The sequence below is a fragment of the Theobroma cacao genome, chromosome 7 (assembly GCF_000208745.1).
Source record: "Theobroma cacao cultivar B97-61/B2 chromosome 7, Criollo_cocoa_genome_V2, whole genome shotgun sequence".
Classification (NCBI taxonomy): domain Eukaryota; kingdom Viridiplantae; phylum Streptophyta; class Magnoliopsida; order Malvales; family Malvaceae; genus Theobroma; species Theobroma cacao.
This window is the reverse complement of record NC_030856.1, coordinates 3,655,039-3,672,651: the sequence shown is the minus strand read 5'-3', so window position 1 is coordinate 3,672,651 and position 17,613 is coordinate 3,655,039. Positions and strand designations below refer to the sequence as shown.

Below are 17,613 nucleotides of genomic sequence, written 5' to 3'. Positions count from 1 at the left end.
TTTTTAATCGTTTCTCAAAATTTGGTGCTTGGATAAAATTAGTTTTTTTAAATTTTAGTAATAGCAACAACTAGTAAACCAATTCCTTGAGGGATTGACAAACTCAACTTATCATTGTATTACTTGTTGTGATCGTGTACACTTGCACGTAGTCTTTACTTGTATTTTGCATTTAATTTTGAGCACATTTCATATCACACAAGCAAAGCAGCACAACAACTGATATAAGAGTATATTATTAGATTATTATTATTTAGGAATTATAGGTATAATAGAATTCTCCTTTTTATTTAATTTACTTGTAGTAGATTTGTAGGCTAGTCATGTTCTATTTAGGAATAGAACACTTATTTTATTTAAATCTATGCTTAATTACTTTAGTTGTACTAGGCGACATAAAGTAGAGTTTTATTAGGACATGGGTCTATAATAATATAAATAGGATCCTTAGGTTTAGTTATTATTCACATTCAAGTTGAGAATAAATAAAGAATATTTTCTTAAGCAAGAGTGCTTATTTCTCTAGACTCTTTTCAAAAGAGCAAAAGGTTCTAGTATTTTTGGCCTGGCCAACTAAAGTGGGAATTTTGGTTATTTTTCATCTTAATAGGGTTTTCTAACCGTACTAAGATTGGTGATTCACTTTTGTAGAATTCCTAACCTCACCACAATTAGTGTCCTTTACAACACCTATGTGTCTTCACAACACCCTGACGTTAGTTCGATATTAAAGCGAGAATATTATTATTCATTATGTAGTTTGGGTTTTTGTCGTTGTCGATTTTGACTCTCCTCAATGAGCCAACAAAATGCCGCCAAGATATCAAAATCGTCAAATAAATAATCATGATATCAAGATTCAAGGACTACGTCACCAAATTCAAAAATTACAAGATCAACTCACAAAACGTGATGCTACTCAAATCTACAATTACAGCCCTAATGATGAAAAGGATGATACCAACCCTTTCCATCAAAATTCATCCTCTGATGAAGAAGTACTTAGTCATTGCCTCAAAACTACTGCTAATAAAGATTTGGGAATCAAAGTCAACAATCTTGAGTTTAAAGGAAGACTTCACCTTAATGACTTCCTTGACTGGCTTTACATAATGGAAAGAGTTTTCAAGCTCAAAGATATTCCCAATGAAAAATGGATGAAGTTTGTTGCAATTAAATTGAAGAAACACACCTCTATTTGGTGAGAAAATCTCAAATGACAACGAGAAAGAAAAGGTCACAACAAGATCAGAACATGAGATAAAATGCATTAAGAACTCAAACTTAAGTTCCTTCTTGAGCATCATCAACAAGAAACTTTTATTAAATTTCATAACTTGAGGCAAAAAACAATGTCAGTGGAAGAATATACAATGGAGTTTGAATAACTTCACATGAAGTGTGATATCCATGAACTTGAAGAATAAAATGTAGCTCATTATCTTGGAGGTCTTAATGTTGATATTGCAAATGTTGTTTAACTACAATTATATTGGAACTTAAATGATGTCATCAAATTACCATTAAAGGTTGAGAAATAGCAATAACGAAAAAACTCAGTGAGTTCATTTAGACAAAGAGACTCCACTTCACATCTTGGAAGACAAAGTTTGATAAGAAAACTCGTCCAAAACTTCAAATAATTTAAAAACTACTTCTACTTGTGCTTCTAATATCAACAAAAAGTGCTTCAAATGTCAAGGATTTAGGCATATTGCTTTTGATTGACCAAATCGAAGAATTATTTCCCTAGTAGAAAAAGAAGTTATATAAGAACTTATCATGGAAGAAGTAGAGGATGAGTTAGAAATATTCAACGAAGACAAGACAGAAAAAGTTACTGCTTACCATGAAGAAGCTCTCGTTGTTCATCGTAATCTCAACACTACTATGATGACCAAAATAAAAGTTGGCTTCATCACAATATATTCTATATAGGGTGCACATCCCAAGGGAAGGTTTGCAATGTCATTATTGATCCTGGAAGCTATGAGAATGTTGTCTCCAATTACATGGTGAAAAAGTTGAAACTTCCAATTGAAGTACATCATCATCCTTACAAGCTATAATGGCTGAGAAAGGAAATGAAGTTGTAATGGAACACTGTTGTGTTGAATTCTCTATTGAACATAAGTATCAAGATGAAGTCTAGTGAAAAGTTATCCCAATGGACTCATGCCACTTGTTGTTAGGACACCCATGGCAATATGATCGTCGAGCTTACCATGATGGATACAAGAATACTTATTCTTTCATTAAGGATGGAGTAAAAATTATGTTAATTCCATTAAAGCCAGAAGATCGTCCAAAGAGACAAGAAAAATATAAAGCATTTATCACCATGTTTAGTCTAAACAAAGCTTATCGTGAGCTAAGCCTCTTATACCTCTTATTAGTTTATGAGGAGAATGAAGTATATTTGCCCTCATCCAAATATGTCAAACCCATAATTGAGGAGTTTTGTGATGTTGTACCTAATGAGATACCTCATAGATTGCCACCAATGCGAGATATTTAACATGCCATTAATTTCATCCCTAGTTCTATAATTCCAAACAAGCTTGCTTATCATATAAGTCCACAAAAGCATAAGAAGTTACAACATCAAGTCAAACACCTTTTGGAGAAAGGTTTGGTAAGAGAAAGCATTAGCCTTTATACTATTCCTGCTTTATTAGTTCCAAAAAAAGATGGAACATGACGTATGTGCATTGATAGTCATGCTATGAACAAAATTACCATCCAGATTCATTTTCCCATTCCTAGACTTCATGATTTATTGAATCAAGTGCATGGTGCTATTATCTTCTCCAAGATCGATCTACTAGTGGTTATCACCAAATTCAAATGCGACCTGGAGATGAATGAAAAACTGCATTTAAAACTAGTGATAGGTTATATGAATGGACAATTATGCCATTTGGCCTTTCTAATGCACCCAGCACCTTTATGCACCTAATGAACTATGTATTCCGCTCTTTTATTGGAAAGTTTGTTATGGTTTATTTTGATGATATTTTGGTGTATAGTAGAAGTCAGAAAAAGCATTTTGAACATTTACAATAGATCTTTGAAGTACTTAAAGAGCAAAAGTTTTTTGTTAATTTAAAGAAGCCTGAATTTATGACAAACAAAGTTATCTTCCTAGAATATGTTGTTTCAGGCCAAGGAATTGAAGTGGACCAAAGCAAGGTTGATTCTATTGTCAAGTTGCCAATTCCAAAGTCACTTCATGATGTTTGAAGCTTTCATGGATTGACCTCCTTTTGTTGATGTTTCATTAAAACTTTAGTTCTATTACTACTCTGCTGACTAAATGCCCTAAGCAAAATAGTTTTATACGGAGTATCAAGGCACAACATAACTTTGAAGAATTGAAAAAAAGGATTACTAAAGCTTTCATGCTTGCTCTTCCAAACTTATATTTGGTATTTGACGTTGATTGTGATGTTTTCAATGTAGGTGTTGTTGCTGTTCTTTTTCAAGAAGGATGACCAATTGCTTTTTTTAGTGAGAAACTCAATGATGCAAGATTGAAATATTCAACGTATAATAAAGAGTTTTATGTTGTTATTCAAGCCCTAGATCAGGAGCCATTATTTGTTGTCAATAGAATTCATCTTATATTCTGACCACAAAACCCTCAAACACCTTAACTCCCAACACAAGCTTAATCGTCGACATGTAGCTTAGAGTAAGTTTCTTTAAGCCTTTCCAATTCTCCTTAAGCACAAGTCAGGTGCGTAAAACAAGTTAGCTAATGCTTTAAGTCATCACCCTACTCTCATCTTTACCTTACAACTGGCGTTGAAGTTGTAAAAGAATTGTATGAGAAAGATCTTGACTTTGGTGAGATATGGAAGTTTAGTTCTCAACATCCTTATCGACAATTTCAACAACGAGTAGGGTATCTTTTCAAGGGTAACCAATTATGCATCCTTCAATGCATTCGAACATTTGGATCATTGGTTGGTGTATAATCTCCCTATATAAAAAGCAAGGTTTGAATCCCACTTCCTCTAATTACAAAAAAAAAAAACTATGCATTCCTCAATGTTCTTTACGCCAATCCATTATTAGGGAAGCTCATAATGGAGGATTAACTGGATATTTTTGGAAAAGACAAAACATTGGCTCTTGTGAAAGAAAAGTTTTATTGGCCCAAGTTGGAATGAGATATCATCCGACATATTCAAAGGTATTGTATTTGCCATATTGCCAAGCTTGGAAATCAAAACACTGGTACATATGAACCATTACCCATTCTTGAACCTCCTTGGGTAGATGTGAGTATGGATTTTGTTTTGGGTTTGCCAAGAACTCAAAGGCAAAACGACTCTGTAATGGTGGTCGTCGATAGATTTTCTAAAATGGCTCATTTTGTGTTGTGTCATAAAACTAATGATGCTTATCACATAGCTGATTTGTACTTTAAAGAAATTGTGCGTCTTCATGGAATTCCAAAAACTATCACTTCAGAACGAGATGTGAAGTTCATGAGTTATTTCTGACAAACTTTCTGAAGAAAATGAGAACTCACATTCAATTTAGTTCAATATGTTACCCTCAAACGGATGGTCAAATAGAAATGGTCAACAAAAGTTTGGGAAACTTATTATGAAGCTTTGTGGGTAAACACATTCGCCAATGAGATCTTGTGTTAGCACAAGTAGAATTTTCTTATAATAATTATGTAAGTCAAACCACTAGAAGATGTCAATTCAGAGTAGTGTATGGAAAATGTCATCTTAGTCCTTTGAACCTTCTTACATTACCAATTACTTGTAAATTTAGCGCTGATGCTGAAGAACATGCTAAGTAAAGCAAGAAGCTTCATGAAGAAGTTTGAGAGAAGACTATTCATCACACTAACAGATACCAAAAGCAATCCAACAAGCACAAAAAAGCCAGCTAGCTTTAAGGAAATAACATTTTCTTAAGTCTAGATCAAAATTATTTCTTCGAGCTGATAGACCATTCCGAGTCTTAGAATATATTAGTGATAATGCTTACAAGATTAAACTTTTTGGAAATTATGAAGTTTTTGCGACTTTCAAAGTAGATAATCTCTCTCCTTACTATAGAGAACACGAAGCTGGCATGGATCTTGAAGACGATTTTTCTCAAACCTAAAAAGAATGATACAGAAGTATATTATTAGATTATTATTATTTAGAAATTATAGGTATGATAGAATTCTCATTTTTATTTAATTTACTTGTACTAGGATTTTAGGCTAGTCATGTTCTATTTAGGAATAGAATACCTATTTTATTTAAATATCTTGTTAATTACTTTAGTTATACTAGGCAACATGAAGTAGATTTTTATTAAGACGTATGCCTATAATACTATAAAGAGAACCCTTAGGCTTAGTTATTATTTACATTCAAGTTAAGAATAAATAAAAAATATTTTCTTAAGCATGAGTACTTATTTCTCTAGAATCTTTTCAAAAAAGCAAAAGGTTCTAGTATCTTTGGTTTGGCCAACCAAAGTGAGAATTTTGGTTATTTTTCACCCTAATGGAGTTTTCTAACCTTGCAAAGATTAGTGATTCACCTTAGTAGTGGGGTTTCTACGGTGTCAACAACAGATGACCAAAGAGAACTTACATATATGTATTTTTTTGTCTTATTCTTGTTCTTATCCCAAATATATATATATATATATATATATTTAAATCCCAAAATATTAGGAAAAATAAAGAATAAGGTACATGACATGAATTCATATCTAGAATATATATAAAAGTAGGATAACAGATTGGGTCAATTGGTTGACACCTGTCATTCTCAATTGAATTAATTTTTTTTATGCACCCTATGTGAAAACTACGTTGTTTTTTATATTTGAATGGTTTTTTTTACTTTTATTTATTGCAATAAAAAATACTTGAAAACAATAAGTTTTAACTTTTAATACTAAGAAGATAGATTCATTTAATATTTATCAATTTTAATTTAATATTATTTTTTGTATATATCCTTTTATTCTGCATGAATCTAAATTCATAGTAATTAGACATCTCTTTTATACATAAATGTTTAAATTCTAATAAATATCCATCCAATTCATTGAACAAAATAAAAAAGTTAAGAAGGTCTACTCATTTCTTAATATACATAACACACAGTAATAATTAAATAAACAAATCAATTGAATTTGACAACCTTTTGTCATTCATTTTATATATAAAAGACAGATACTATTAAACATTAGTAACTATTTTGTATTGATGGGATATTTGCATTATATTGTTGCCCTATATTCTACAACTGGTTATCTTAATCTGTCACTAGTACATGCTATATACTCTCTCACTTTTTAATATTTTATTATACATCTAACAATTTTTTATAAGATTATTGTCTCTTTTGGATAAGTACTATTTTATAACCATATATGTAGGTGTAGGTTTCCAGTAATTAAAACCATAGCAAATAATTATCTTCAATTAATACCAGTTTATCTTTTCCTTTACTACTAAGAACCATATATCTTACAATTGTGTAACAGTTTATATTCCCTTAATATTTAGCTAAGTACAAGTCCTGCATTTAGAAAGTTAATATACATCATCTAACAAAAATGGAAACCTTCAAATTTCAAATGTTATTCATTTTGTTTAAACAATATATTTTTAATGAAAAAAAATTACTAAATGTTTAACAGGATTATTTTGTTCTTTGGTTAAGTACTGTTTTAAAATCATATATTTATGAGCAACTTTTAATTATTGAAACTAAAGCAAATAACTATTTTCAATTAATACCAATTTATCTTTTCTTTTATCAGTAAAAACCATAGATTCATGTAATTAACTAATACAATATAACTTTTTCTATAAACTCTTTTGAAGGTACCAAACCAAAGTCCACTCCAACATAATCTATATTTCTTATGATCTTTTCCAAAACGTAACTACGGATACTATCCTAGTTATATAATAATTAGAACTTACAAATTGTAAAGTTAAAACTTTGACAACATTCAAAGTTTCAAAAACATCAAGTATACAATATTGGCAATGAGCTAACTTCTGAACAAATGCACCAATTGGCATGAAATTTTGATTATCTTGCCTTCAACTCTGTAATGGTGAGATCATTATATGAAAGCGGTTTGTGATGATGCATTGAGGAAGAACTGGCTTCGACCGGATCTCTCTCGGTGAAAAAGCCTGGTTGTTTAGGCGGAGACAAGGGGCCTTGACTACCCATCATCAGAACCACATTGACCATGTTTGGTCTATCTTCTGGACTTCGTTGCACACATAAAAGACCTACATGAATTGATCGTAACACTTCACAAGGATTGCTGGTTTCCCTAATTGGTGATGCAATCAACTCCAAGGATTTTCCTTCACCAAATAGTCTCCAAGCCTGTTCAACAAACACCAATTAAATAATGGTAAATCTTTAAGTTTCTCCTGTTGTTCCAACAGTATATCTACGTTTCACGTTCAGAGTTAATATCATAATCAGACTTACATGCCCAAGAAGATTAAGCTGGTGATCTGAATGACAGAATCCTCTGTTACGCTTCCCACTCACTATCTCTAGCACCAATACCCCAAAGCTAAAGACATCAGACTTAGTGGAGTAGAGACCATCAATTGCATACTCAGGGGCCATGTAACCACTGCAGATAATCATGAGTGTTATGTCAAAACATACATGAAACATTGAAAATGAAGACCATCTCCAAATATGTGTTGAATAATTTTTTCAGGTTTTTACTTACTATGTTCCCACCACTTTCTTTGTATTTGCCTCAGTTTCTTTTTCTCCAAAACTTCTAGCCAGGCCAAAGTCTGAAATTTTGGGGTTCATTTCATTGTCTAGTAGAACATTACCAGCTTTCAAATCTCTATGTATTCTTCTTTGTCTTGAATCTTGATGGAGATAAAGGAGCCCCCGAGCAATCCCATTGATAATGTTGTACCGCATAGACCAATCTAATGGCATCCTTTGAGTTTCATCTGTTCAGTTTTTCAGACAAGTCAGGCTTGTCATCCCTAATAGATCTCTGAATGTAATTCTTCCGGGAGTAAAGGAAACTAGATGGTAGTGTGATTAGATGATGGAAGCACTCAAGTATACCAATATAACTAAATTTTCAGGTTGGAGAAACACATACCAAAAATAAAGAAGTCAAGGCTTTTGTTAGTCATAAACTCATAGATCAGTAATTTTTCATCCTCTTCAATGCAGCATCCTAGAAGATTCACTAAATTCCGGTGCTTAAGTTTTGCAATGTGTATGACTTCATTTTTGAACTCATCTAGTCCTTGTCTAGAAGCTTTTGATAGCCTCTTCACAGCAATTTCTTGTCCATCCTCCAAGATACCCTGAAAAGTGTATAACCAAATGTTCATTCTTGTAAAACTGATAATTTGCTTGACGATCATTTGTAATATTTATACACAAAATCAGCATGTTGCAAAGAGGTGATATCATTGAGTAGGCCAAATCAGTAAGTTGCATGGTAGTTTACTAGATTGTTACCTTATAGACAGATCCAAAACCACCTTCGCCCAGTTTATTATTTGTTGAAAAGTTATCAGTTGCACAAGCAATTCTGGCAAAGTTGAATGATGGAAACTCTAGATCTTCCATATGATTTTTTATATTAGAATTGCTTTCTCTGACGACGGTCAGTGATCCTGCGAAGTATCAGCTGGAGTAAAATTTAACGACACAGAACGAGCAATGTGTTTGCATAAAGTCAGGTTTCTGAGTAAGAATTCACAAATAATAGCCCGGGAAGCAAGTTTGTCATGTCAGTCAACCACTATTGTCAGTATCATTCACTACATTTCCTCTAGTGAGAGAGCATTGTGATTAAAGTAATGCACTATCTATGCACTATATATAATCTATGCAATGGATTCTTGCTCAATTCAAGTAGAATCTCTCAGGTACAACTTGTCTCTTGTTTAGTACCCTGTTATCAGGTTCTGTTTCGTTATTAGTTCCCAAGTGGAGGACCTCTTTCCGGGATTGGATTGTGAAATTTATGACTTCAACATGAGATAACTAATCTTGGTCTTCCTAGAAAAAGATCTCAAAGTTTCCATGAACTTAAAGAATAAAACTCGTTTTCTTCTTAAGTAATAATGTAGTTCAGTTAATCATATATGGCTATTTGCCTAGTTCATTGTCTCAAGTCAAAAGATAACAGTGATAATAGGAAGACCATTTCCAAGGGAGAAACTTTCACAACTGCCAAAAAAATGAAATTAGAAAAAGAAAGGGAGAAAGAGTGTTATAATGTGTCAGATTTGGTGTACCAGGCTTCATATGGGATGTCTTCCTCCAAATATACAAGAGCAGGGCCAGACCAAGGATCAATATGGCTGCAGACAAGACAGATATGACTGCAATCCTCATTCCTTCCTTCCCATTTGCATTAATCCTCTCAGATTGACCTAGTCATGAAGAAAACAATATCAGAAAGCAAGACTTAACAGCCATCATAGAAAAGTAGAACTAAACATTTTCCTATAATGCTTATAAATTGGTTAGTTTGGTCACAACTCACAACTCAGGGTAGTTGGTGCAATTACATGCTAATTCGGATAAAACAATGTTAAACTTTAAACGTTGTAAGATATTAAAGTGGTCTAGTCTAAACTCCTTAGCTCGTTAATGTAGCAGAAAATATTTCTAGTGTCAGAAGTCCAATATAAAGGAATTAGAACTGAAATTAGAAAAATTTTCTACTGTTGAAAGACAATTTTTTTCATCTTTTCTGAAAGGAAAAGAAAAGGTTTCCATAGTAGACCATAACACTTTATTAGATTTTGGCATGTTAAAGTTTAACTGAAAAATTTTCGTACCTAGTTCTGATGCAGCCATCCTTATATAAATTTCTTCCCCATTTTCAGTGAACTCTCTAATGTCAACCAGGTCAACAAACCAAAGCAAGCATCCACTTCCTCCTCTTCTAACATCCAAATTTGCATAAGCAGTACAGGAGCAGTTTTTTGTGCAAAGATTCTTGCACTCCTCAAGGTTTATACTGTAGTTAAACCAGGATTTTCGCGAATCTGGCAACTTTACCCCAGAGCACTTCACAAACCCATCACTAGAGCAGTTTAATGGGGTCTTTCTAATACATCCATTTGACCAATGCAAAGTTTCCCATTCGTCTGGAACTTTTGGCACAAATCCTTTCAAGCAACTGCATTTGATGGAGTTACTTATGTTGCAGCTACCATATGCACCACACAGTGCATAATTATCACAGCCATCCATTTGTACCGTAACATAAACTTCCCAAGCTTTTGTTCTATCGATCCAATTCAGGCGCTGCCAAAGTCCATTCTGAGTTAACACCATCCTTGAAGGAATTGAGATATTACGAAGTTTGTAGCCGTAATATACCTCCCTCTTATTAAACACAACTCCAAATGTATATATAGGATTTGGTTTTAGTTCAGGTGTGCCACTAAACCGCAAACCATTCCAAGGACCATTACGATATCGAACAATTGAACCTTCTCTCAAAATAAACTCTGGAAATCCACCAACCTCAGCCCCATATGTAAAATTGCCATGAGAAGGATCATCGGGACTCTTCCAGGATAACAGGTGACGATTCAGTCCGGTTATTAAGTCCCTTCCGAGCTTCATGCCTGGTAGGAACGTATTACCAGGATAATCAAAGCTTTGCCACAAGAAGTTTTCAGGATTATTTTCATTCTCCTCTTTCACAACAAGATTCCCTGAATTCAGTAGCTCTGCAACTGGACGACGAGCAGGTCTGGATGAGGTGGAAGACCAAATCAAGTTACCATCATGGTTTTGAAGGACTAGAATCCCCTGGTTGGTAACTTTTAGAACTCCTGATGTATCGTTGATGGGAAGTTCTCTGTTGGCCACCCACACAACGGTCTGGACAGGTATTTGCTTGTACCATATTGCCAAGTATCTTCTCCTGCTAACGCCTGGGCTAAAGAATCCTAGTTCATATCGTCCACCTTCCGAAACGATCGTCTCCCCGTCTCTAATCAACTGTGTTGCATTCAAGATGTCCACGGGAGTGGATGTAGATAGAGTAAACAACAGAAAGGAACAAACAAGTACTACGGCAGCGCCCTCCATTGATAGGATGAAACACCGCAGATTTGAAGGCATGTTTTGATCTTTTGCTGTGAGAATGAAACAGGTTCGTCAATTGAAGCTTTCTATGTAAATGAAATCCTTTATTCTTTTATAGTAAGTTTCAGTTTTAGGATCATTCTTTTATATAAAATTTTGTACTTCTTTTGATATTGATTGCATGTCTCTTTGTATTATCCATTTTCTTAGGTCAAGAGTCTTTCTGTTGAGCTCCAAAGGCATAACTGATTATTCAAATTTTCCTAGATCATTACTATTCCAACACCCCATAATAATTAACGAATACAAAAATTTGAAAATGAGGGCAAGACGTAGTCAATACTTCAGTCCTGCTTCTGCATTTTAACTAATTACTAATGCTACTGTTTTTTTTCAAGCCAGGGCTGGATCTTTCACTTGCAACTTGTGTTTTAAGCTACGTAACTCGAATTCAGGGGTGAGTGTGGAATACGAAAATATGTCCGATGCAATTGCATTTTCTTTTATTCTAAGTTTTTGTCATAAATTTGAACAGTCGAACCTGCATATTCATATTCGCGAAATATATGTATGAAACGTGTATTTTGAAGAAAACGAAAGGGTTGGAGCAACATGACTTTCCAGTCAATCACGTGTTGATGGATTCAAGAAGTTCTTCTGTAGCCGGATCTCAGAAGTCAGTATCCTGCCAATGTTACATGGACTTTGTTGCTTGGTTGGGGACCTACCCCAACTTTACTTCACTTCCGATGAAGGAATCTATTCATATATATCAAAGAAAGCATCAATTCAGCTGACCATTTCTTCCATTTGCACTAATAGACAGTCACAAATTAAGCTATCACTAGAGGAAGGTCAAGAATTGAATGGGAAACAAACAAAGGCAAAGACCGAGCTCCTTGTCTTAAACGGCCCTACTGAAAAGACCCTTCTGCAAAATTTGTTATCCTTCTACCTCTTACTTGATATCAGATTTAAGTCCTTTGTCAATGGACTAAGGAGTCCAATCCTTTAATTTCGTTCTACCTCAATGTTCAAAACCAAATTCATCTGAAGATAAAATGTGGCTGCAGATACCATAGTCAGTTGAACTATTGAAATATTAAAAGAACTTAAGAAACAAACTAAGAGTTCAATTGTACTAGGAAAATAAGACAAAATTTTAATCTTATTGGAAGCTGGTTGATAAAGAACATATTAAGTTGACAGAATTTTTGCTGTGGATTTTTGCGTACTTCCTCTGTTGCTCCCTTTATTCAGAATAAACTAGAAATGCATATGGACCATGCAACTTTGTTACTTTGATGATCATTTATGCAACCTTTAATGACTTTTTCGTCAAAAAAGAACTCAAAATCCAAGTCCCTAGCTGATAAAGAGACTCCAAGACCTTGTCAGATTAAACAATCCCACCTGTTCAGTCCAAACAAACTGTAACACCAGAAGAGCCATCCAAGTAATGACAGAAATGCTGGAACCAAATTAACCTGTTTGTGCCAATCAGCTTTTATGACTGTGATTCTTGAATAGGAGAAGAGGAAATAACTATAAAGTGCAGATATCTTATTGAAAGATTCAATAATAGAAATGTACACTTTCCATAGGTATTCAACAACATCAATATATAATAGTAATTTTTTGGAACTATAATAAGAAACCTTAATCAGCTAAAGCAACTGTCAAAAGGGAATGCAAGCAAAAATTTGAACATGAAAACTTGAACAGAACAAAATTTAGACACCTCAGAGACAGTAAATATACTTCAACAACACAGTCAATTCTAAGAGTTCACTTTGCATTATGACACAAAATCAGCACGAAATGATATTATCTTGCCTCTAATTGTGTGATTGTGAAATCATTAGATGAAAACAGTTTGTGCTTAGTTGATGGAGAACTAGATTCAACTAGATCCCTTTCAGTGAAAAAACCTGGTTGTTTAGGCTGAGGCAAGGGGCCTTGGCTACCCAACATCTGAACCACATTACACATGCTTGGTCTGTCTTTTGGACTTTGTTGCACACATAACAGGCCTACATCAATCGATCTTAACACTTCAGAAAGATTGCAGGTTTCCTTAATTGGTGATGCTATCAACTCGAAGGAATCTCCTACAGAATATAGTCTCCATGCCTAGCAACAAACACCACTTTAATAGTACTGAAAGTTAAGTACAACATTGACTGTTGAAGAAGATATGAATTTCACTTACATGTCCAAGAAGATTAAGCTGGTGATCTGGATGACAGAATCCTCTGTTTCTCTTCCCACTCACTATCTCTAGTACCAACACACCAAAGCTAAACACATCAGATTTAATGGAGTAGAGCCCATCAATTGCATACTCAGGAGCCATGTAACCACTGCAGATAATGGAAAATGTCGTATCATATATGCATGCTACAATGGCATGAAAATTATCATCAAATATATCTATTATATCATTTTTCAGGTTATTACTTACTATGTTCCCACCACTTTCTTCGTATTTGCTGCAGTTTCCTTTTCTCCAAAACTTCTAGCCAGTCCAAAGTCGGAAATTTTTGGATTCATTTCATTGTCTAATAAAATATTACTAGCTTTCAGATCTCGATGTATTATTCTCTGTCTTGAATCTTGATGGAGATAAAGGAGCCCCCGAGCAATTCCATTGATAATGTGGTAACGCATATGCCAATCAAGTGACATGCTTTTAGATTGATCTGTTGAGTTTTTTTGCACAAATTAAAGCCATTTCATTGATCTGTTGAGCTTTTAGATTAAATGTAAAACCTTTGGAAGGCAAAAGCACTCAAGGACAGTAATTGAACTACATTTCCCATGCTGGAGAAAGGCATACCAAAAATGAAGAAGTCCAGGCTTTTGTTAGGCATAAATTCATAGATCAGCATCTTTTCATCTCCTTGAATGCAGCACCCTAAAAGCTTCACCAAATTCCGGTGCTGAAGTTTTGCAATGTGTATGACTTCGTTTTTGAATTCATCAAGTCCTTGTCTAGAACTTTTTGATAGCCTCTTTACAGCAATTTCTTGTCCATCCTTCATGATCCCCTGAAAAAGGCATATAGCAACATGTACGTTCTTGTAAATCTGATAATCTGCTTGGTTTTATCTGTCAAGCCAACAATTGCTCTTCTGTTTGCATAACTAAACCACCTTCCACCACCAGCCCCCCAAGAAAAAAAAGGGGAAAAAGAGAGGCAAAACTCTTCATTTTTCTAGATAATTTAGAAGTTTGAATTTTTCTATATGTCAAAGCTAAAAGGTGGAGTCATAGAATTGCAAAAATTAACATGGTGCTGGCAATTTACCAGATTGTTACCTTATAGACAGGTCCAAAGCCACCTTCTCCCAGTTTATTTGTTGTTGAAAAGTTATTGGTTGCACAAGAAATTGTGGCTAAGTCAAATAATGGTAACTCTAGGTCTTCCTTATGAGTTTTACCATTAGAACTGCTTTCAGGGACAGATGCCAACAATCCTGCAAAGTAGCGGTGGTAGTAAATTTAAAACAACACAAGCAGTGTGGTGGTCAAAACTCAAAATCACATTTGTCAGTAAGAATTCACAAATGAATAGTCCTGGAAGGTCTTTTATCAAATAGTTTCCAGGCCTGTTAGAGTAGGGGATACAATAGAGGTATCAAACTCAACACAAGGCTTCTGTTTCCACAAACATAATAAATAAAACTTGCTTCTCCATAAACAAAAATAGTTGAGATCATTTAATCATAAAGCTATTTCCCTCTTGATTGTAAAACATCTGTTAATTCACATGCTATAACATATCTAGATGTAGCAGCATTTTCCCCTCAATGGTGATAACAGGAACACAACTTTCAACAGAAAGACTTTCCACAACACTATAATAGAATACAAAAGAAAAGAAGAGTCTTAGATATGTGAGAGATATGGCATACCAGGTTTCTTGACGCGTGCCTTTCTCCAAAGATACAAGATCAAGGCTAGGCCAAGGATCAGCGCTGCTATAGGCACCATAGAGATGACTGCAGTCCTCATTTTTCCCTTCTCATTTGACTTGAAACTCTCAGTTTGGTCTAGTCATCAAACAAATCATAGCAGAAATCTAGGAATTAAATGATAATTACGAAAAATGCAAATGAAATATATCACTATGATCATTATAGATTAACTGGCTAGATCAAAACTGAACAACTCAGGTCAGTTTGTTCAGATAAAAGCTAAATCTTTCATATTGTGACTTCTCCTATTAAATTCCTGTTGTCTCTTCTGCTTGGTACTTAAATACTAAATAATTAGAGTTGATTCAAATTTAGCTAATGGATCTCTTTAAAACATAAGCTCTAGCAAGGTTCCACCAAAAGCTATATATTAAGAAAATCTTTGCTATCATGCCAACAAACAATGGTTAGATCTATAACGTTAAAAGAATTTATGCATTATGTTTTTTTGACAGGATGATTGATTTCGTACCTAGTTCTGATGCAGCCACTCTTATATAAATTTCTTGTCCATTTTCAGTGAACTCTCTAATGTCAACCAGGTCAACAAACCAAAGCAAGCATCCACTTCCTCCTCTCCTTATATCCAAATTTGCATAAGCTGTACACGAACAGTTCCTTTTACAGATGTTCTTGCACTCCTCAAGATTCATACTGTAGTTAAACCAGGATTGTCGCGAATCTGGCAACTTTACCCCAGAGTACTTTATAAATTCATCGCTAGAGCAGTTTAATGGAGTCTTTCGAACACACCCATTTAACCAAATTTTAGTGTCCCACTTTTCTGGAAGTTTTGGCTCAAATCCTTTCAAGCAACTGCATTCTGGGGAGTTACTTTTGTTGCAGCTACCATAAGCACCACACAGTGCGTAATTGTCACAGATATCCATTTGTACTGTAACATAAACTTCCCAAGCTTGTGTTCTCTCAATCCAATTCTTGCGCTGCCAAAATCCATCCTGAGTTAACACCAACCTCGAAAGAATTGAGTCATTACGAAGCTTGTAGCTGAAATATACCTCCTTCTCATTGAACACAACTCCAAATGTAAATAAAGAATTTGGTTTTAGTTCAGGTGTGCCACTAAACCGCAAACCATTCCAGGGACCAGGACGGAATCGCACAACTGAACCCTCTCTCAGTACAAACTCTGGAAACCCACCAACCTCATACCTATAAGTAAAATTACCATTAGAAGGATCGTTAGGACTCTTCCAGGATGACAGGTAACGGTCCAGGCCTGTGATTAAGTTCCTTCCGAGCTTCATTCCTTGTAGAAATGTATCACATGGATAATCAAAGCTCTGCCACAAGTAGCTTTCAGGATTATTTTCATTCTTCTCTTTGACAATGAGGTTTCCTGAATTCAAGAGCTGTGCAACTGGACTACGAGCAGGTCTGGATGAGTTGGAAGACCAAACAGTGCTCCTATCAAAATTTAGAAGGACTAGAATCCCCTGGTCGGTAAGTTTTAGAACACCTGACAAATCCTTGAGGGGCACTTCTCTATTGGCCACCCATACAACCGTCTGGACTGGTATATTCCTGTACCATATTCCCAAGTATCGATGGGTGCTGGAACCTGGGCTAAAGAAACCCAGCTCAAATTTTCCACCTACTGAAACTATCGTTTCTCCATCTCTAATTAACTGAGTTGTATTCAACGTGCCCTCTGCAATGGATACAGATAAATTAGACAACATAAAGGAACAAAGAAGAAGTACCGCAAGGCCTTCCATTGATTGGATGAAACTCTAAATGACTTGATGGCATCTTCCTTTCTTTTATCATCTTTTCCATTGAGTATCTGTGTAAATGACATCCCTGTTGTCATTTTCTTGTAAGGTTATTGAATGTTTAACCATCTTCAGAAGAATATTCTAATCCGTACCAGAGAGTAGGAAACCCCCAGGCTAACAACATAGAATGTAAGCAATGGTTAAAACTTCCTTAATATTATCAATACTCCATGATTAAGTAGTGGCAGTGACATCACATAGCTGATTCAATAATTAATGAATAAAAAAAGTTGAAGAATGACTGTGGACAAGTTCCTTTATGCCACTAGACATAGTCTATAGCTCGGTCTTGCTTCTCCATTTGATCGAGTGGCTAATTGCTCCTGTTATTTTCCAAGGGAGGATTTTCCATTTATAAAAGTTATCTGGGTATTCAATCAAATTTTGATTTACATTTTTACTTAGGCAGACTCAGAAGTCAAAGATATCTGCCTAGTTTCCCTTGATTCTACTGATTGGTATCTTCCAACAACCCTACCCTATTCTACCTCAACAATGATAATATTTGGGATTATTCAGCTGACCATTTCTTCCACTTGCACTGAACAGGCACTCCCAAGTTCAGTTTATTGACAGTAAAATTCAAAGTTAGCTCCTGACTGAAGTTGTTAACTGTCAAATCTCAATCTCCATATCAAAGCTTGTAAAACTTTGTGGAGAGACCTAAGGAGCCAAAGTTGATAATTATTCCGCAAGGATTAAGGTAGTTAATAATACTGTGTGGTA

General features: G+C 34.7%; 1 protein-coding gene across 1 annotated transcript; it reads right to left on the bottom strand.

Annotated features, from left to right (window-relative positions):
• Window positions 6,887-16,988, bottom strand: LOC18593760. The gene is made up of 13 exons (XM_018124215.1): window positions 15,561-16,988; window positions 15,026-15,163; window positions 14,430-14,587; window positions 13,948-14,158; window positions 13,573-13,810; window positions 13,321-13,471; window positions 12,938-13,241; window positions 9,845-11,158; window positions 8,511-8,668; window positions 8,143-8,353; window positions 7,747-7,984; window positions 7,494-7,644; window positions 6,887-7,385 (listed from the first exon to the last, which is right to left on the bottom strand). The coding sequence occupies exons 1-13, from the start codon at window positions 16,825-16,827 to the stop codon at window positions 7,077-7,079; spliced, it is 4,848 nt and encodes a 1,615-aa protein (XP_017979704.1). The 5' UTR covers window positions 16,828-16,988; the 3' UTR covers window positions 6,887-7,076.